The 22,626-nt window shown below is 40.8% G+C and overlaps 1 protein-coding gene across 4 annotated transcripts in view; it reads left to right on the forward strand.

The window, feature by feature from the left end:
* The window catches only part of LOC311249110 (cadherin-12-like), a 113,074-nt gene that overhangs the window by 67,038 nt on the left and 23,410 nt on the right, over positions 1 to 22,626 (forward strand). For all 4 annotated transcript variants that reach the window (XM_084339858.1, XM_084339859.1, XM_084339861.1 and 1 more), the window contains 2 exons: positions 792 to 959; positions 4,300 to 4,487. In XM_084339858.1, coding sequence (XP_084195984.1) covers positions 792 to 959; positions 4,300 to 4,487 — 356 coding nt within the window. The remainder of the gene's footprint in view (positions 1 to 791; positions 960 to 4,299; positions 4,488 to 22,626) is intronic.

Genomic DNA, 22,626 nt, shown 5'->3' on the forward strand with positions numbered 1-22,626 from the left:
TGTTGCTGATTATGCTGCTCATCCCAGAGCTTTACAGAGCACACACTGAGACTGTATTTCAAACCGGTGCTGGAAAAAATCAAACTGTTAAAGAAAATGTTTGCCCCCGCTGGGCCTGCAACTATCTCCAAACGCACATCAACAAGGGGAACAAACACTAGGAGGAAAAAGGGGAGCAGTGGGAGGGGAACAACAACAACATATGTAGCATCACGCATGTCACAGAATTATCCCTCGTGCAGACGGACATCCACCCTTCTCCCCACAAAAAAAAAAAGACAGAACCTTCAAAAATAAACACGATCTTTGATTTTGGCTTCTTACATGTGAGGGGGTTTGCGGATCAAATGGTGCATCCTCACCATGTTAAATGAAATACGAGGGAGGAAAGAGTGAAGACCCACCTATGCTGCCTGCTGCGCTTTAGCCTGCCAACCTCCTACTGACCTCGCTATTAATCTGCAGTACAAACGCTCTCTGATCTCAGGGTCTCTGATCCTCAAGTGAATCATTATATGGCTTCACCATAGTTCCCCTATTGAATGTCAAGTGTCTCCAGTTTGTGAAATGACCTCTATTTCAGCCGTGGTCAGAGCCACACGTGTAACTTCTTCCTGCAGAGTGGGCTCCATAGGTGAAAATATACAGTAGTAAAGTGAGCATGTGGCGTTACAAAATATTTCCCTTGTCTTCTTTCATTTCACTGTGTCTGTATCTCAGTATCCTCTCTTCTTCCTCTGTTTCTCACTGCTTTATTATCTGCATTTCTCATCCATCTTGCTGTACACCAGGGGTTATAAAGACAGCCTTGCCCAATATGGACAGAGAGGTGAAGGAACAGTACCAGGTATTAATCCAGGCCAAGGACATGGGGGGCCAGCTGGGAGGGCTGGCCGGGACCACCACCGTCAATATCACCCTCAGCGATGTCAACGATAATCCACCCCGGTTCTCCAAAAGTGAGTACCATTAGTAGATGATAGACATTAAAATATAATGGCTGTTTAACAACATCCACTGTACAGTAATAATGCAGATGACCAGACGCAGGTACACACATTTGTGATGACAAAATAAACACCCTGCAATTACAACAGGGCAGGGGGTATTCATCATGCCATCCCTTTGTAATTGGTTTTCATTATTTGTCATTATATGCTGTCATAAGCAAAGGCCTGTTTATTTAGCATGATTGCATCTCCAGCTACTACTCCTGGCAAATAAAACCAGGATTGGGGTTATTTCGCTCATGGGGCATCCTTCTATATTTAGATCAGGGTTGAGCTGATGATGGTGCTGCACCAGGGATTGAGTCAGTGTATTTAAACACTGTATTTTATCCAGTATTTTGCATAAGCTGCTAAACCAGATTAATTTGATTGTAGCGTTCACCAGGTCATGTAAAAAGCCAAGCTGGGGAAAAAAAAAAATACTCATTGGTGTAAACACATTGATCTCTGAAAGCTTCTCTACAGATCCTGAGCATTAATATTAAACTGTGTGCAGAATGTATTCTATTCCAAAACAGCAAGGGTACGACAGGAAAGCAGAAATGCTGCTCTGTATGGATGCAGTTTCTTCAGGTATTGTGCTGTGACACCAAATGTTCTCCTCTGAATGTAAATACAGGCACTCAGACGGTCAAGCTCCTTTGGCTGTGAGGAAAAAGATGATATTTCCATAATGCTGTCACAGCACCGAGGTTTGGGCCAAGTATGGCGGCTCCTCTGCCCTGTCCCAAATCCTCCCTTTGTCTTCCCCCCGTTTCCCTCTGTAGAAGGCTTACAGGTCAAAAAAATGTGTGGTGGCTATATTGGACATGGAGGACCACATCAGATGGTTCAGTTTATTTATGATATTGCTGCTGGATCCATCCCACATCTGTCTTTCCTTAAACCCCCTTTTTCCTCCCTAGTTATTATGGATTCAGTGTTTTTAAACCATCAATCCACTGATTGAACCTCTCTGCTGCTGATGGTACCAGATGTGGTCATTGCTAATAGCAGTGTGTAGACCTCCATGTGGCTTTGCTGAATAATCATAGAAGCTTGTTAATGCACTGTACTGAGAGTGCCACGTAACAGCTGTTTGTTAACTTCCCCTAACCTTCAACTCATGCTGTTTTGGCACTGGAGCGAGCCAACAAAAAGAGACGTCCTTGTCCGATCCTTGAAAAGACATGAACCTTGAAGGTGTCCTTGAAAGTACTTGATTATTTATTGAAATTATAGCACCAAAATTCATTCATATTCCTTGGCTCCCCTCTCTCAATCCTGGGATCAACACTGAGGAAAAGGCTAAGATCCACAGTAAAATTGAGGAATAACAAATGAGAGAGAGTGCTATAACATATACATCACGGCAGTGTCAGTATCTCACAACCCACTCGCCAGAATAAATGTTTGCAAAGTATGTTTTTGCAAAACCACCCATATATCTTTATGTTGCAACATTACATTTCTTGAGTTTCAATTTTCCTTTTGTCACAATGCTTTGCTTATTCTCTGGTTAGGTTAAGGCACAAAAACCACTTGGTTAGGACGAGGAACAGATAATGTTTTGGCTTAAAATACCTGTTTTGGTCACCACAAACATGGCTGCCCCGAGGTCTCACTAAAAAACACCCAATTTTGTTGCCACAAACATGGTTGGAGATACCCCGAGGTCCCATTATAAAACCCTGGTTTTGCTGCCACAAGCACAGCTGCAAAAAGCTCAACTTCCCGTAAAAAATATTCGCTCTTTGTTGACACAAACACAGATGGAAATTGAGTTCTCCTTCAATCTTCCAGTGGCCTCTTGCTTACAAATGTTAAAATGCCATGGTCCTGCATCAAAAATATCCTGTGGTTTAACTCTCACAAATGTTGCAACGCAGACTCAGACTCCCCTCCACCCCCTGGCATGAAAGTCAGGTAATAAACATGTATGTGCACGTGATATGGCACGTTTTGTAGACATGTCAATATGGTATTTAGCCTATGACATACACAAATTTGAATTTATCTGTGGTACCACCAACATTTAATGCTTGCAACTGTACTGTATCTCATGATGTGGAGCAACTTTGAATATAGGACTGATCAGCTAAGATTTACATGGAAAAAAATACAATAACATTTTTCAATGCTCGAAGAAGAGGCTTGTATTTTGATTCAGTTTCAGTACGTTTACTTTGGTCTTACACCCAGTAAAAAGAAATATCCTCTCTGCCAAGCAGCATTCCTTTTGGCCCATCTAGTGCCCGACACTCCTGTCTGGCTTATTGTAGACATTTATGTGCAAGTGCATCCATCTCCAGGTTTGATGCCATTGTGTGTCAAGTAGCACTATCCTCAGAAGGACTATCTAAGACACTCAGATTCCTCTCTGGCACATCGTTTTACTGGTGAATGGATCCATTCTGAAGCTCAAGTTCAAGTTGGGTACAAGTTCAAATTTGGTCTTGTGTGATTCTTTGTTGTAGCAGAGAAACTTGTCAGGAATTGCTTTAATCAAATGTTGGAATGTGTTCAGAGGCTACACTGTTTTTGGGCAGTGCGCACTCACTCATTCTCTTACAATGAATATTCCAAATAAATGTTGTCTAACCTTTGACAAAACGCCAGTTTTAAAATGAATGTCATATTTTCTGACATTTTTTTTTTAATTGACACAGTTGTGAGCATAGAATGGGATGCTTAATTCCCCCTAAAAATATTCCAAGTGCTCAGAATAATTTTTACATTATCGTAGTGTTGCTGAATTGCCCATGGCAGCTCCATGATGCCACCAGGTGTTCGCACTAGATTTGTATTGCCACTGTAAAGTTTGAATTTCTCTGGCACAAGCAGATGCTTTTGTTCAAACAGCAAGCCATCTCAGAGAGTGAAGGGAAGCACTGAGAAAGATAAATTCCCACCTATTGTCAAGCGTAAGTGACAATCAATCAACACAAACTGTTGTTTCCTATTTTTCTACCCAAGTCCTCAGCAGTGATTTCTGCTGTTGGGAGTATCAAAGCCTCAGAGCTCTTGTGTTTGTTGATCGCACAGGTTATGCGAGCCAATTACAAGATGCCGAGCAGCCTTGATGTCCAAACACGTCAAAATTGAATAATGTCATGCTCATAGCTACAGGACTGACTTCAGACAGAAGCATATCAGCTGCTTGCCTGTGGGTGGATAAGACATCCTTGGGCGGGTGCGGGACTACATGAAGGACAGAGGATGTGAAGAAGCTCAGTGTTTGCCATCGGATGTCAAGTGATGATAATAAATGAGCCAGTCTGAGTCGACTCTGATGTTTGTTTGTTGACAGGCTTCTTTCACTTAAGAGTTCCCGAGTCCTCTGCAGTGGGATCAGCTGTCGGAAGGATCAAAGCCCACGACTTGGACATTGGGAAAAATGCCGAAGTAGAGTACACCATCGTGCCAGGTGACGGAGGTGCAATGTTTGACATCACAACCAACGAACACAACCAAGAGGGAATCATCATTCTCAAAAGGGTACGAGTCTCAGACACTAAGACACAATGTGACACATATACTGTGAATTCTTCTATAAAAGCCAGTATTCAGTATCATGGCTGGAATTAATGCTGTGGAAATGCCAAAAGATAAAAAAAGGTTTTGAGTTTGCATAACTGAGTTATTTAAGTAAAGTAGACAAATCATTTTAAGTTGTCAAAACTTTTAAGCTTGTACAACTTAAGATAATAGTCTACTTTGCTAGGTAATTCTGAGGTAATCAGTTTTCCTGACATTTTAAAAGTAAAGTCAACTACAGTATTTGCTTCTGAAGAACAACAGATCATTTGAAAGTTTATGTTTGTTTATGTTTAATTTTCAATTTTTCTCTCATCACAATGCTTTGGTTACGTTTAGGCACAAAAACACTTGGTTGTTTGTTGTTGTTCATTTTTTGGCTCAGAAAAGCTGTTTTGGTTGCCACGAACGCGACTGGAGATGTCTAGAGAGCTTGTCAAAAACACCCGGTTTTGTCGCCACGAGCATGGCTGGAAGTTGTCCAGACGTCTCCTTAAAAATATGTTGTGGTGTCAGGCCTACAAATGTTTAAATGCTGTGGTCCCTCCTATAAAAAAATCGTCGTTTCGTACTTACAAATACTGAAACACAGACTGAAACAGTGGCCACTGGCTTAGCTCCATCACCACCCCTTCCACCTTCCAACATGAAAGTCAGGTAATAAGCATGTAATGTGCACATGATATTACACTTTTTTGTAAAAGTAAATGGTACAAAGCCTATGATAAGTACAAATTTGACCATATCTGTGGTTTGCAGAAATGTCACTAACACTGCTAACACTTTAAACTTGCTGCGAAAAATTTATTTGTAAAACGGTGCCCTAGGGGGTTCAGACAACATCCTATCCTGACAGTACCATAACATGTTATGTAAGCTAAACAATCTGACATTGTGAACAGCCGGGGTTTTTATAAAGAACTTATAACGAGGCCATGCACAGAGTTGTCACTCGGGACTTCTGAAGTGCAGCTCTGGCTTGAAAACTGCATTGTAACTTCAGTTTTTTCTTTCATGCTGGAGAGGCTGTCGGAACCTGTCCAAACCTTCCCTGACACAAGAGATCAACACATAAAAGAAATACTATAGGAACCATCAGGAACACTTGCTTTACTCAAGGAAATTTAAAAAATGAAAAGAAATCATAGGTGACAGGGAGATTCAAGGTAACACAACAGAAAGACAAAAACACATCCTCAACTCACACAAACATACTGCATAGTACATATATATATACCCTCCCTCAGCAACTTGGAGGTCGGGTTGTTGCAGCACCCCTAGAGCCACTGCTTCCCGCAGGATATGTCACTCTGTGTGTTATATTAAGCCCCAAAGCTTCCAAGTGCTACTTTTCCAAAGGTGAGGTCCTTACCTTTGCAGTATATTAAACATGTGCATGCACTTATTCCAGTGAAAGAAACGAGTAACAAGTAACCATTAACTATGAATATATAAAAAAAAAATCAAATAAGATATGGTGTCGAAACAAGATGTAGCAGCAGGACACTTGGCAGATGCTAGGGCTGAACCTGTGATCTCTCAGCTGTGTGATGTTGCTCTCAAACTGTTTGTCTCCTTCCTGTCCATGCCCTAAAGCACAGCTCAGAGCAATGGCATAACTCTCTCTGAGCTCCTGTGCTATATAAAGCATTCACTCAGCATGCCAGGGCTCATTTAGTATGCCATATGTTCTTTTTGCTAAATGGATTAATACATCGGATGCACGGTGACCCACAGCAAGAGGTCTCAGCCTTTGGTTGCACTTTCCGTGAACCACGGAGGAAAAGTATCTAATTTAATACGAAGTTTTACCACATATAGCATTGGTGGGGCTGTGATATCTCTCCACTAAATGGCAAGTGGCACAAAAGCACCAGTGATATTAGAGAAATTTATTACTCCTAGGATAAACCCTTTGAGGTCTATCATCTCATTTTCAAGGGGGACCCACAACTGCCAGAGGTGAAAGGAAAAGGACATTACAGCCACAGACTAAAATTAGAGGGAGAAATAGAGTGATCCAGCCAGTGCAATGAGTACTAACCCACCAAATAGCTTGGCTATAATAAGACTTATTATGCAATCAATTATTAATTTTAGCCTATGTATAAAAAATTTAAAAAGCTCTGTTCCAAGATTCAGTTCATTCATACTTCAAAAAAATAGCATGACCTTATATCCCAAGGAGTGAATTAGCAAATGATGGATATTTAATTTCATTTGAAGTACGCCACAGTGCAGCTTTCTCCAAATAATTTTGTGAATAATAGGACATTCAATAATAGAGCTTTACAAGTACTCCATGGCGGGGCGTGCGTCCCATGTACAGAGGCTTTGTCCTCGCTGCAGCGGCCCCTGGTTCGAGTCCCTGCCTGGGGCCCCTTGCTGCGTATCACCCCCCCTCTCTCATCCTGTTTCCTGTCATCGGAAGTTGTCCTAACAATAAAACCATACCAAAGGCCAAAAAAATAATAAAAAACAAAACAAAAAAGCAAGTGCTCCATGGTAAAACCTATCAAAGTATTCCTCTTTGATGGTAACATCAGGTTTGTTTTATTCAGAGGTGACACTACAGGTGAATAGGGTGAAATGTTTAACCAATAACGTGAAACTTCTCCAGTTAATTACTTACATTAAGACAATTATTTTTTGAAGGGTTTTTGAAAATGTATGTTTAGATACGCAATTAAATCAGAAAATGTTATGGCTGTCAATATCCATAAAAAGATTCATTTTTCGCCATGTTTAGAAAATAAAATGTAATATAAATCAGACTGTGAATGATATATGACCAAACCCCTTCTGTGAAAACCTTGAGAATATAAATAAGAATACAACTGGAAAGGTTTGGTGAATGTAAGTGCTACTGAAGTGGAGATTTCCTGCTCAGAGTATGAGAAAATTTAAAAAAATGCATTTTGAGGAAATAGCCTTCATAGATATGTATTGTAAAATCACATACATTTTTAGGCAAATAAGATGGTGAATAATAATTTCATCCGATAGATATCACCATGAACCTTAAAGTGAAAATTTGCATAAATGTCCAGAACAGAAATCTGAACTAAACACAAACAGAAGCAAAACAGTAACACGATACGAAGGTGGTAATTACCAATTCACATATTTAAAATTAATTTATTACCTCAATGCTATTACCTCAATAATCACCTCAAAATTGATTGAAAATCACCCAAACGTGGCATTTTCCAGCGAGCAGTTAATACAAAGCTGGTAATTTCTTTAACACATTTCCAGGAAACTTCTAACTGGTTTATGCTTAACTCCTGCAGAACATTGCCAACAGAGCCATTTTAAATTCAAATCATTTCTGTCTTACTTCCCTCAGCAGGCCACTTAATAGACGTGAATTGTTCCAGTTTAATTTCAGACTCGTTAATACTAACATCTGCTGATCATGCCAGCTTACCACCAAGCTAGTTTATGCCCAGCTTCTGAAGGTTGGTAAATTAAAAGTACCTTTTTTTTTTTATCAGTTACATTTTCATAATTTTTGCATTCCAGTCTTAGAAAAAGAAATTGGCATTTGGGAAAATTGTTCCATAGTTTACAACAACTCACTTCATTTAAGTGGCCTGCTGATGGTAGACGGTAAGTTAGATAGAAACTAATTTTGAATTAAAATGGCATGATCAGTAGAAGCTAAAGTTGTTGGTAAATACCACATAACAATTTTTGGACCATAAATGTTTGTTTTGGACATTTTCTTCCCGCTAGTCTGACAGAAGACATGATATGTGGGCAGAATAGGCCAAAATCACAAAACTGACCAGTGCATGAAAAAAACAATGTTGTAGCCTGTTGTGTCTCCCCTTAAGTCAACCCCTCATTTGTGTCCATTCTCTGTTGTGACACTCTCCTTCGGACATGCCTAGTTAAAGAAGATCCATCAAGTCCAGGCACAGTAAATAGAAATAATATCATCCTTCTACCCACAGGCTTGACTGTGGAGAGCAACAGCATGATATTACTTCCCCTTTGGACACTGAAAGCATTCAACTCTGTGACAGTGGGTGTGTAATATGCATTTATGTGTGCTGCATGAGTGGAGAATGAAAGAGTCTCAGTATGGCCTCATCACAGATTCAGCAACCAACTCTTTAAAGGTACACCTTCTTTTAAACATGTGGCGAGCATGAATGCATCATCAAGGGCGTTAATAGAAGCATGTACATGAGTGAAGACTTCATTAGACTCAGCCGTTTGCCCTGAATGTAAGAGCTATGCACAGAGGAATCTGGGCCTGCAGATGTTGGTTTGTTTGCCTCGCTAATCTGTCTGGTATGCTATGGCATCAAGTATCGCAGGCTCGCCAGGGTTAGTAAACAAGACTGTGCAATGTGCAGTTTTCATATTTGGAGCCAGGACTGAATAACAGAGCTGCTCACGCTTCCACACCTCTGCCAGCACGCTATTAAAATACATCATGTCAGTATCACTTGAGCAGCTGGCGAAAGTTTGCCTCAGCGTCTCACTGAGAGTGTGATGTAACAGTTAAGAAGAATATAATTTGAATGTGTTAAAGTTAGAAGGTCTCACCCACACATCAAATTCCAGGTGCACACATATGCAATTTCTTGTCTATTTGTTTGCCTATACACGCAGGCACAGTTTTCATCCTGCTATGTTGTTACACACACACACAGACACACACAGTAAGACATGGCTCACAAGCCCTTGCAACACACTCCTTCATAGTCTGTATTGCATTTCCCTTTGGCAGGATGCACTAGACCCCTGTGGTGAGTTTAAATGTCATTTGTTGTTAGCGCTACTGACTTTCAAAAGAAAAAAAGGAGCTGCAGAGCAATGCTAAGATTGCATAAAATGTAAGAAATGGAGCATAATGTAAATGTCAGAGAGTCATTTCTTTTTTGGTAAGAAATGCTCTGATGCATGAATGAGATGGATTCATTTTCTGTGCTGAGTTCTCTTGTTGAATGCTTGAGTTTTTGGTAGATATTGGACTTATCTCAACAATTCTGAAGCAAGTTAAATACAGATATTTTGTAAGGAGAGGTCACACATGGATCACAGCTTTACAGACAACTCGTTCTGCTTTACAATAATGTCAGCAATAATCTTGTTAGAGCAATCTGTATTATTTACATAAAAATGGATATCTCATTTTGATTTGATGAATCGCATAGCACTATTGATAGACTTGCTTATGCCATCACCTCTGACATCAGTGCAATAGACAATAGAGGAAGGAATCACAGTGTAACTCATGATACGATACAAGATACGATACGACACAGTTCGTGATAGGTTGCCCACGATAACCGATAACACGATAATTCTGCAATAGTCGATACATTGCAAGACAATCATTCAACAATACAGGAATTCTGTCTAAGTGAAGAATACAAAATTGTAAAACTTGTAAAACTGCAACTTGTCCACGTCCGTGTGTGTCATCAATGTAAAATAGCCATAAACTGGCATAACGCTGAACTGAGAAAAAGCAGAACAGTTTTGGAGTTTGAAGGATACAACTTTGCCTCACTAAAATCTGTAAAAACTAAATCTTTTGTAAATTTAGTTTACAGAAGTGAGCTCAAGTCAGGTAAGTCAGGGGAATCTGTTTTGTGCGGCTGCATGTTTTAACAAAAATATCAGTCTTTGGCACCAGTGTACCAGTAATTTTATCGCAAAAGGAAGCGATACGATATGTTGCCGTATCGATATTTTGTCCCGGCCCTAATAGACAAGCTGAAGTTAAATCAAAGTTTTAGTCACAAACAGTCTGTCCGTCCTCCAAAACCTTGCCACTTTACACAGAAATTCACTTGTGGAAGATAAAAAAAAAGTGTGTCTCATTAAATCCTGTCTTTTCCATGCAAATTCCCCCTCAACGAAATCCTTGAGTTGTAAAACATCTGTTTTTTTTTTTCTGTCTCTTGTTTCATTTCATGGATACAGCACATATTTCATCTGATTGCAAAGGTAATGGGCAAAAAAAGTGCAGCCAATTCTGTCTGTCTTTGTGCCTTTCAGGGTATTTCTGATGTAAGTGTCTAAAATGTTCTTTGGGGGAATGCAAATCTGCATTTGTTTTCCTGATGTATCAGGCTGAGGTATTCGTTAACTGGTACATTTTTAGTACATGCCCCAGCACACAAGCACACAAAGGTGTGCCATGCTTTGATCCCCAAAAATATGCAGCTGAGTGAGTAATTGATTCCCTGCTCAGTGTAAGAGCTCCCTCAGTATTCTCTGTGCATGTGTTTGAACATATGCAAATCTGGGAGTGTTAATCATGCATGTGTGCTCACATACCCTAAATATACTGAATGAGTGAATTGTGCAAACAGTCGTTGTTATAGATCACAGTATAGTGACCTTCTCATAGACAGTAATGGAATAACAGAATGAGACAAGAGGCAATTATGATGTAAATGAAGACAGTTATTTGTTTACATCGTGTATACCCTGGATGGATGGTGAGGATGCATCATTCCTCCTATTGTTTTACTTGCAGCGTTTGATATGCTGCCATATAACAATGAGCCAGTGTGATGTATTCCCTCCAGTGGTAGGCTACCGCACAAAGGCATTGTTGATAGGGGACATTCTGATCGTCTTTAACTGACCAAACCCCCCCTCACAGTGTAATTTACTAAACAGCATGTGCTTCTGCCCGTGTGGGATTGTGATATTAGCAGGACACGGACCAGAAGAGAACGAATGAGCTGTGCCATGGAAAGGTGTGGGGAGTAGGTAGCTGGAGACGAAGCCTTTATGAGTTGTTCACTGTGTTCCCAGAATACTGACCCGCCCACAGACTTGTCTTATTTTCAGATTGGTGGAATATCCCCAGAGACAGGTGTGCAAATGTGTGCAGACAATCTCTCTCTCAACCCCTCTCCCTCGCTCTATCCGTCTCCTTCTCTTTTGACTACCCTCCCTCGCACCAGCGTCGGAAAAAACCCAGCAGGACAGAGACGAAAAGCCACATTGTACACACAGAGCAGAGTTTGGCAGACCCCAAATTAGAGACTCAGGAAGGTTGGTTATGATAAGAGGATCAGGCTGAGTAATGGGTTCAAAGGATGATCGTCTGTTTCCCAGTCTGCCGATACAGAGGGAGAGGAAAAAAGAGGCACAGAGGCATGGAGGGGGTTTGCACATCCCATCTGCAAAACATAGGATTATGGGAGACAATAGATCAATCCACCAATGAAATTCCCAGGGAAACGTGCAGACAAATGTGTGCAGACAAATGTGAGCACACAGAGCGACATACTGTACATGAAGAAGCACCTGGAAGGACACAGCCAAGCTCTTAACACAGGTACACATACAGCATGCGGAGAGCAATAGCGCTCCCACACATGAGGAGCAGCGTCTTGATAACCTTGGGTGGCGTTAGCAGACATCATTTTAAGTTAGATTAAATGTCGTTTGTCCATTTGCATGTTTATTTACCTCCTCCTGGGAGAAAAAAAGATGGCAGATATGCGTAATTGAAATTTGCTGTTGTAAGCCTGGAGGAGCGGCATTGTTTAATGACAGCATGTGTGGCACAATATTTGCTGGCTCACATTCAGGGAATCCATTTTAATACAGGACTATCTCCTCACTGTACAAACCGAATGCCCCCGGCGGCCACAGTGCATTGAATAAAGAGCATTTGCTGCAGACCTCTGGCGCTGCCTCTAAATCCATTGCCCCAGAGTGTCAGAGGATTTCACAAACACATTGTAGAGAAGTGCAGGTGACTTGTGTCCTGCCAACTGCTGCATGTGCACCGCAAACACTGGTTTACTCTTGTATTAACAGGCAAAATATGTAGTAGAAGTTCATTATGAACATAGAAAATAACTAGGAAAGATTTTTTTTATTACAGAAACGTTCTCATACTCAGTTGTTTCTTGGTTCTTTGGGTTGTAACTAAGGTGTTATCGGGTTATTTTTAATGTGTTGTTTGGTGTTTTGTTGATGCATTTCTTTCAGCTGGTTACCAGGGTGATCAGGGTGGTGTAGCGTAGTTGATGTTGATGGGGTAGCTTCGGCTCTGAAGATAGCGCTGGTCCATCAGATGCGGGGTTAGTGGTTTGATCTCGTCCACATGTCCTTGGGCAAGACACTGAACCCCAGTTGCTCTCAGCAGAGATGGGAAGTCAAAGACTTTATGACTTGACCTGAGACATGAAGACTCAGGACTCAGACTTGTTAGGTATTTTTAAGGTATTTTTTTATTCTGGCTGTCAGAATTTCACTGTTTAACAGTGATTGGGAGAGAATGTGTTTGGGATTGAAAATAAGAAATTAAGAAATAAATAAGCTTTATGAAGACTTTTTTTGCTTGATTACATTTATTTCACTGAATATCAATAATCATATTAAATACAAATTCAATTCAGGTTAAATTGCAATGTGGACATTAGTGTCTGTGTGTTTGTTGGTTGGTTGGTTTGTCAGCAAAATAATACAAAAACTTCTGAAAGGATTTCCTCTAAACTTTAATGGAGGATGGGTCTTGGCCCAGAATAAACCCCATTAACTTTTGGTTTGTGAATCTGGATTGAAGGACAGATCCAGGCATTTTTTTCTCACTTTCTTCAACATTGTGAGATAGTCGACATTTGCGTTAATTTCTCAGGGAATACTGCACGGATGATGAAAAAAATCAGGTGGCTGGTAACTGTGAGTGAGTACGAAAGAGGTCTGTTGGGCTTTGGCGGAGGTGTGCCATTTTAGTTTATTTCTGTTGGCATTTTGAGCCACAACTGTGACATTTCAAGACACACAGTTTAACTGGGTGATACATGCTTATTTTATGTGCTGTGTTGCTTTGCAAGTGTCTGACAAAACAAATCTACCCAACAGCGACATCCCAGTGGGGGTTGGACTACCTGCTAGTTTTGGGAAAACTCGAGCTGTCATTTTCTTCAGTCTGTGGGCCAACAGGTAAATTAAGTCTCCAGCCTAAGGTTAGTTTAGATTTGTTACTAATGACATAGAATTAGATGTATACAGGTTTCAGAGAGTTCTGCACTGTACGATATCCTCAAAAAGTATGTGTCGTGAGGTGAGGTGAGGTGAGGTGAGGTGGGGTGTCCATGACGTGCACTGCTTCTTGTAACAATCCCATAATGTGTTGTGTTGCACCCTGTACTTATCTGTGATGACACAAAATGAGTTTGAGTCTCTCTGTTTACCTCTCACTATGAAGTAAATGATATGGTGTATGTTGTTTAGGGGATACAAAATGAGTGAACAGCAGAGGGATTTCTGACACAACCAGAAACTGTGTTTTAATGTTTCAGCACCACGGACAGAGACGGAGAGAGGAAGGAGGGAGACAGATTGCTGAACTGCAGTATATGCTGGATCACTGACTCTCTCTCTCGTTCTAGAGCACTGATTTCAGACCCGCTAGATGTTTTGAGGTATAATACAAGTGTATAATTGATCCACCCCTGAGGTTTTAATCAGGTAACAGTCTAAAAAAAAAATGGCCAGTGATTCACCCGGCTTGCATAAGGTGACATTTTTTTTCCCCCACTTCTACATTCAAGTGATTAATGTCATGGTGTTGCGTGACATTTAAGAAAAAAGCTTGTCACCAACAGAGTGCAAAACTGATAAACATGTGCATACACAACAAATGCCATTAATTGCCTGGATTGCAGTGGCTCGAACGTGGCCCCATTTAGACTTCCCTGAAGTCAAAGCCATTGGCACTACTGAGGCAAGAAGCCTTTTTCATCCTTCCTGCCATCAATTAAGGACTTAATTTCACTAAAGCCAGACAGTGACTGCAGTCTAATTTCTCTATCAGAAATGTCATTACTGGGCCGTTTGAACAGTAAATCATTTCAGAGAATGGGGGCTGTTACTGCCTTTCAGTCTTGATGAGATACTACCACGCAGTAAAAAAAGTAATGGTCAAATGACAAAGGTAATGAACACTCTGCTAATTTGACTGAAGGCAGGACAACAGTGTGTAATGTTAGCTGAATACTAAGGAACACAATGGACCGTGGTCTAATAAAGTTTTCAATCTATCCAAAGACACATCTTTGCATTTTTAAAATGACAAAATGTCCTTGTGACAGTGTCTGAAACATAATCTCTATATTGCCATGGGGTGACTGCAGTATATTATAGCTTAAAACTGATAGCATTAGTATCTGAGAGCTCATCCAGTGGCATGATAGCAACTGAGCCTTGCTCACGGACAGGAGTTGAAACTAATCTATTGATTATAGTGCTGAATGTTCCAGTGGGAGGTGAAATGAGTTATTTTAGGCCCTGGTGTGAAAGGAGTCGAAAGGAGGAGAAAAGAAGGAAACAATACCTCGGAACAACAGGAGATCCAGGTGCCCGGCACAGATGAATAACGCCTCACCGAGCAACCAAGCGGGGAGCGATGTGTGTGCGCATATGTCTCTGTGTATGTCTGGTTATGCATGTGCTGCGTGCGAGTGAATGAGTACAAAGAGAAAAGAAGAAGAAGAAGAGGGAGAATGACAAAGAGGCGGCTGAGGTGGTGCTTTGAGTCGATGAAGTGCCTTCTCTCTGGTGGCCTGGGGAGGCGTGGGTGTAATAGATTAAACTAGTGTCTCGGGGCTCATCCCATGGCTAACCCTGTCCTATTAAGAGTGGCAGTGCGAGTCTTTCACAGTCACTCCTCTCCTCTGCAGTGTGGACAGGGCTGCTGGCGAGGCTCTCAGATGGCACTCCACTGTTGTGAGCACTGGGGGGATGGAGATGCTCCAAGGCAGCCAAGGACACAAACTGATGTGACTGATGGCAGCACAATAAAGTGAGCATCTCCTCTCCACAGTGTTAGGACCCCCCGGTATTCAGAGGGACATCAAATGGCTCTCTGGGGCATGTAAGCGTTTCTCTACTGATGATAAGCTCATTGTGCTTTGTGGTCAGTTGACTGCTTATGGTGGCTGGAGGTCTTTAGCATTGTTCTGCATGGCAGAGTCTCGCTGAACTGTCACTCAGTGACTGCAATGACCTTATAAAGAAGTCACTCATACTCAACAGATATATCAGGCCGGACTCCAACCACTGAGTCATAAATGCTTAACGCTAAATCTCAGCTGAATTTCTCACCCTGAGGTAGCTTTGCATCCCAGAAATAATGTGTTAAGCTTATTGGGCATTGTTAGAGCGTACTGCAACCCCACGGGAGAATCTCAAGCTTTTAGTTGAGGGGCTCTGTCATGTGGGATCAGGAGGTTATGGCCTCGCTAGAAATAACCATCCAGACATGTTCTCATGTTGCTGTTTGGAGTAATATGCTGGCTCGCACAGCTGCTATTAGAATTGTGTGAGATTCTAGTTATGTTTGGCTTGGCTTTGATTCCCTCTCAGAGGATGAATCGTGTGAGGGGGGTGTTAATGATTCATAAATTGTATTGTAAATATATAATACTGTGTTTAATTGGATTTAAGACTGCTCTGCATATCAGAGATTAAACAGTATTTTTCCAACCTATTTAATCTTCAGCCTCCTCGAGTAATACCTGTGTTCAGCACAAACAAATGACATCAGCCTGCTGATGACTTGCTGTGCTGCGATAGTGATTCTTCAAGGAGGAAAGGCGAGATTCCCCCATGGGTGTTGGCAGAAGACCGTCCCACTTATTATTGAGTGAGCGTAGCTGAGGATTGAGAAGATCATTGAACTCTGCTATTGTGATACTGAACGGAAGATGAGAACCTATTCAACATGCATATCGTCCTGCTCCTCCCATCCCCAAAATAACCCGCAAGCTGGAGAAAAAAAAAAAACAGCTGCAACTAACACTTTTGACTGCGCACAGAACGTGCTGTGGGGGAGGGACCAGAAACAGACCCAAGTATCAAGTGAGACACAGATTTAAGTTGAAGGATTTTCTCTTGTTATACCGTCAGCAAGCACACCCGTTGTTCAGTATCCACACAGGTGTATCTGACTATTTAGGTCTAATACTGTACCTGTGAGATGCCTTGATTAGTCCCCTGTTGTAAATGAGCAAATTCCCCTGGAACATAACACGTTCAATTGGCAAGAAAAAAAAAAAGTTCCTTCATTCAGTATCACTGCCAGTGCAATGAAGGTGCACATTTACATATCAAAGGGCGCAGCGCCATGTCTAGAATTTCAAGTGTGTTCTGTTGTGATGTTGAAGAGCAGCAGCACTGACATGAGAGGAACTCGGTCTGTCCTCCTTACAAATTCCTCCGTTGATACACTTCCTTGTTGTGTCCGCAGTAACCCATAAAAGCTGCATAACAACTGACGCTGTAATGAGACACTTCAAACGAGTAATTGAACATGCATAGGTGGGTGCAAGTTGTTTAAGGATAATATATGTGTGGATATGGGTAATAGTCACTCACGCTGCGCCGGTTCTGAGTGCATAAGTAGGTCATCTTCGAGGAAGGGGGAAAAAACGCAAAATGATACATGCAGTCTGAGAATGAATGGCCGTCTTTCTCTTCCTGGGAAATTTCCCCTATGGCCTCCCGATCTGATTTGATTCTCCCTAAGTCAAGCGTTGACACATTAGCACGTCTTCTCATTAACTCAGAGTTTCTCATTACCCCCTCCTGGCCCCATTTTATTCCTATTTAACAACAGATATCCCAGAAATACTCGGAACATCGTGTGTCTCAGACACATTAAAAACGCAGTGAAGCTCTGAACATAATTTTTTTTTTTCTTTTTTGCACCAAACCAGAATATGTAAATTAATCTGTGGGATTTGCTAGACACTTAATCATATGGCTGTCCATGCATTGTTCCATGGGTGTCAGACAGGCTTCTCACTCCTCCAGCTGCTGAGGAAATGAGCTGCATTTGTTCCTCTCATGTCACCTCTTCTTCTTGCCACTACTTAATGAGTACCTTTACTAGCAAAACCCATCAAGCCTGATTAAATACTTTCATGCATAAAGAAGTGATTAAACGTGTCATATCGACTGAGTAAAGTTTTTAAAGTGTCAACTATTGTTATGATTTATTTTACAATATCACCTGACATACATATCATTCAGGGGAGAGAGTTTTATTTTATGTAACACGCCCTCTGGTGGCTATATTGCAAGCACCAAACTCTTTGAGAAATAGAGGACGCAATAACGAGTAATAATAGTTTAAAACAAATGATAAATTGTTGATATATTGTTAGCTTATTAACTGGCTAATCGGAGCATCTAAGAATTACTCTCACAAGTAAAACTATTGTCAGATAGAGTGCATCTGATTCTACAGCAGTTACAGCATCTCATAAAGGTGATTAACTGCTTGCAGATGCATGTTAACATTAAGATAATTATCATTTGTAAATGTTGGCTTCTAAAATCAATGAGCGGTAACTACAGAAGCAGTTAAGTCTTGAATGAAATGGTTTAATTTAGCAGGCTGGCAGACAAACTGTGTAGCAGATTTAGGCTAATTATTTGACCCCCAAAACACTGACAGAGAACCATGATAATATTCAAAAAATGTTTGCCACGAATAAAATGTGTAATTTTGGTTTTTTTGTATATTTGAATTAGTTGTTCAAGAAAATAAACCTCATTTTGAGCGTTGAGCTGATTTTTCTCCTCAGTGAGTGGATTTCACTACTGTCTTATTAAATTACATGGAATAACAAACTAAATTACCATGATGTTGGTTTATCAAAATGTATTTTTGATATGATATTTTTCAATTGCAGAAAATAAGATGTGAATTTCATTGTAGTGAGCAGATGCTAGCTGTTGCTATCTTACCAGCTAGCCTTAACACGAGTTCGCTCTCTAGCTTTAGCTATCTATTTGGTTGTCTGTCTGTGACAGAGAGTTTTGCAAATGTGACAACAGCTTCCCTTCTAGAGTATACCAAACCAGCATTAACTTAGTTTTCACAAAATGTGTTAGCCCTAGTTGTTTGGCTTTGTAATGCTGAATTACCCTGCTGACAATTTAGAGTTATAGCAAAGTAACTGTGAGTCTGACGCGGTGCTTTTGAATGTCTAACTGCTTCTTTAGCCAGAGCTCCAAAGCCGGGAAGATCTCAGCTATAAATAGCTACATTCTTAAAATAGCTCATTAAACCAGTCACTTTTACCTTCACTGAGTCCAACTGCACCTTAATGATATTTCTCATGCTCAACTGTCTTAAATTTAGACATTATTTACGCACATCATTTGTGAAATGGAACTACTGGATGCCAGCTGTGCTTGCTAGGAGATTTGTGTCACGAGTGCGAAGTGGGAGCGTGAAGCGAGCATTTCCCCATCACACTCCGTGAGTTTCTGTCTTCTGCTAGTAGAGGATTACATGAAAATTAGACAGTTATAAAGGGTGAGAGTTTGGGCCTCTATCCTAATTGTGGTGATGCAGCATGTTGAGATGGAAAGCAGGGCTTCTCCTCATCCCTAGTGAGAGTCTGGCTAATGAGGCCTGGTGTACACCTCCTGCTGTCCACCTCCCCAGCATCTCCTTCCCTCCTCCTCCACCTGTGCACGTATTTCAGCTGAGCTTTGCATGCCTGTCTAGATGTGCTGGTAAAGGACACAATGTGATATTCAGTGCAATAGGGCCTTTTTTTGTTTGGTATTTAGCTTGCCTTTCTATACAGGTTTTTAAACACATCCAAGTCCAATTCATTCAGTCATTTTATTTTCAATTCATCGAGGTTACACACTTCAAAAAGAAATGCACAGAAGACAAATAAAAGACCCAGACAATGAACAGACAAAGACCAACAAAAACATAAATAATCCTCCTCCGTATTGTAACTAAAATAACAATGATATGCTAATGAGAATAGGGACTAAACCCTTTGGGGATCAATTATCTCAAAGTTGCAAAACCTTTTGATATAATTTCAGCATAGTCATCTCCAATAACAGCTATAACAGGGCTCCAGACAGAGAAAAACCCATGCAAGACTCCTCTGAGAACACTTCTAAGCCTTTCCAATGGGAGTAGTTGTGGAATATTATCAAGCCAACCCGAAACAGATGGTTTTGTCATCGTCTAGCCATTGCTTTAAGAGTGCTAAACAGGCACAGTACCATAGAAGATTATGATTAAGCTCAATGGGACAGCGTAATATGGATGATACAACAACATTTATGAATCAGTGATCACAGTTTTACAATCATCAGAATAAAGGTTGGAAAAGTACGTCTCAGCAAAACCACATTTAGGTTAAAACTTTACGTGTCTTTTGGTTTAATTTTCAACTCTATGCTTATGGTCTGGTTAGGTTTAGGAGGGAATAACAGTCGGTTAGGGTGAGGAGAACACCATCTTCTGACTTAAAATACCTGTGTTGGTCACAACAATCATGGCAGGAGATGGCCCGAGGTCTTGTTAAAAACACCTGGTTTTGTTGCAACAAACATGGCTTGATATGTCCAAAGCTTTCAGTAAAAACACCCCCGGTTTGGATGCCAAAAACATAGCTGGAGATGTCACCTAAGTCCCATGAATTCCAATGACTGCTTGCTGCTGAGAATACTGATAATACCTAGCAGTTTATTGTCAATGTTGGTATTTTTATTTTCCTCCTCAGCAGGTAAACCTGGTGAATGGGTGCCTCAATCTGCTGCAGACCATGACCTTCCTTTATAAAGGGATAACGTGTTTAAACAACTTTTGTTTGTGTAAAAATCTGAAGAAGTGTATATGAGGCAGCGTGCCTTCCTCTTAAAGTTGGCTGAATTATTTTGCCTTCATAGAGATTCCTGCTGTCTTCCACTCACTGCACAGGGGTCAACTCAAGAAGAAATAAAGTGAATATTATCAACAAGGTGCAGAAAAGAATAACTGCTGCTGATAGAAAACACCTTTTGTTAACTATTCCACTTACTCACAATAAAGTTATCCCTATTATCTGAGTGTTTATGTTCACATTATTCAAAAATGGTACGCTTGGTAGTGAAAGTGATTTGAGACTTGCTACTTAAGATTCAAGGTCTAACCATACTGATTCAAGGTCTTGTGCCACCCATTGTGATAGATTTTTCATGTGTGTTTTTTCTTTTTTTTTTCTCCCTGCAGGAAATTGGTGATACATTGTTTTGTAATTTAATTTATTTTATGTATTTATTATCGGATGTCATGTGGATGACATTTGTAAAACCAGAAGATGACATTGTGCTGTATTGCGATGTTGCTTTGTAATCCCATGTGGGATTGGCCAGACAACTAACTTTAAAACTAACTAACTAACCTTGAAAGTTTGGTCCTGCAGGACCTCAGGCATAAACTCCAAATAATGAGAATGTTTTGATTGCATCAATGATTCCTTTTTACCGCGCCGACACAACTCGCTCTTTAAGAAGCAAAGTGCTTTGAGTTCCTTTTGAGGCTGATTTCTAGCAATCTGCAGGAGGGCCAGTAAATTGTAATAATGACAGCTTGTAAATTGTAGGCCCACTTTGTAGATGTAACTTAGCACAAAATCTTTTAGTTTGATTGTAGGGATCAGCATTTGAACGATACCCGCAGTGAATTCCATTTTTTATACGGGACTATTGCTTCAGGGAGCTCGGTCTTCGCTCAATGTTGTCACTTCTTGAAAGAGATTGAAAGGGACAGAGTGTATTTCCTGTTGAAGGATCTTATAGCTGTGCCTAGCCAGTTGCATCTGGCGCACTGTAATCAAACCAATCATGGTGGTTGATGGTCAATGATTGCTTTCAGATTGGCTTGCCTTCACATAGCTCTCTCTCTTTTCTTTTTTTTTTTCTTTTACGGACACCTGCTGTAGCTGCAAGACTGTGAAACCATGGAGATGGAGGAGAGACACAGGGCTGGAGAAGCATCTGCTATCACTGTGAAATCATGATTGCACAGCCCTGGGTCATTTCTAGTGGTTGGACTGTAATTAGTTCACTAATTCATGTGCATTTAATTTGGACAGATGACTGGTCATATTTATCTCTCATCTCAAAAATCTGCTTTTTTCATAAAAAAACGTCCTCCAGTGCACCTCCCCTCTCACATTCCCTGTTTCTTCTCAGTTGCACACTTTGCTGTGCTATTACCAGCTGTTTCCACCTGTAGTCCTTTTAAAAACAACATTCCAGGAGAAGTCCTGGGGCTGGCAGATAGCATTGGTGCCATAGTGGTTACATGTTAGTCAATTTGAAATACACAGAAAGGAATGTCTCTCATGTGACTCCAGGCCAGCAGAGCGTGAACGACTGCAAGCCCGCCAAGTATGGTTGGTCACACATGAGAGAGCAGGAGACAGGCAGAAGTACGAACACGGGTGTCACCACTGTCTGATGTTTACACCTCAGCAGCAGACATACCGAGGATGCAGATTCCTCCCTTCGCTTCTGACTAATTGACTCCAGGCTGATATGTCAGAGGCTTGAGGAGATAGAACATGGACCCCTGAGCTGTTGTTTGGAGATGTCTTGTAAAGGGGCGTAGTTCTGCTGAACCAAGTAACTGTAGCTTGACTTATTCACACTGAGAGGGCAAGACGTTAACCTGGTCATGACCCAATGTCAGCCTCTTGTGAATTACTGTAGGTGCCACTGTACTATTGGGCTGACATTTAAGCAACAAAATATGTACACAGAGCACAGCACAGGGATCATTTTAAATGTCTGAAATATTTTTAGTTTCTTTTGCTTTGCGCTTCATTTGTTTTCAGTCCAGTCACCGGTTAAAATGTGGGGGCAATTTGTTGAGTGTAACCCAAACCACCAATCCAAAGATTCACTTCTATAGATCAGTGTTGACTACAAGTTTAGTAAACAAGCTAAGTAACAGTGTTTAATTCAAATTCAGTGTTTGTTGGTGTTCATTTGGTGTAAGATTTTAATTTTGTCTAATTATTGTCTATCCAAGATGTTCATCTTTGTCAATGTTTTAGTTCATTTTGTATAGGAAAAGGAAAAAAGATTTCCTGTTTTATGTTCAAGTTTATCCTGATGTGTCATGTTCTACTTTGCCCATCCTTTGTCTGTTTCCTCACCTTTTTTCCTGCTCACACTCTTCCATTAGTTAATTCCTCCCTGTGTATTTAAGCCTATGTTCTCCACTCACTTTTGTTGGTAGGTCTGTTTTCATCCTGCTTCAGTTTTTGGAAAATCAAAGTACATAACATCCAAA

Source organism: Pagrus pagrus (assembly GCF_965226575.1).
Source record: "Pagrus pagrus genome assembly, chromosome: 20".
Lineage (NCBI taxonomy): Eukaryota > Metazoa > Chordata > Actinopteri > Spariformes > Sparidae > Pagrus > Pagrus pagrus.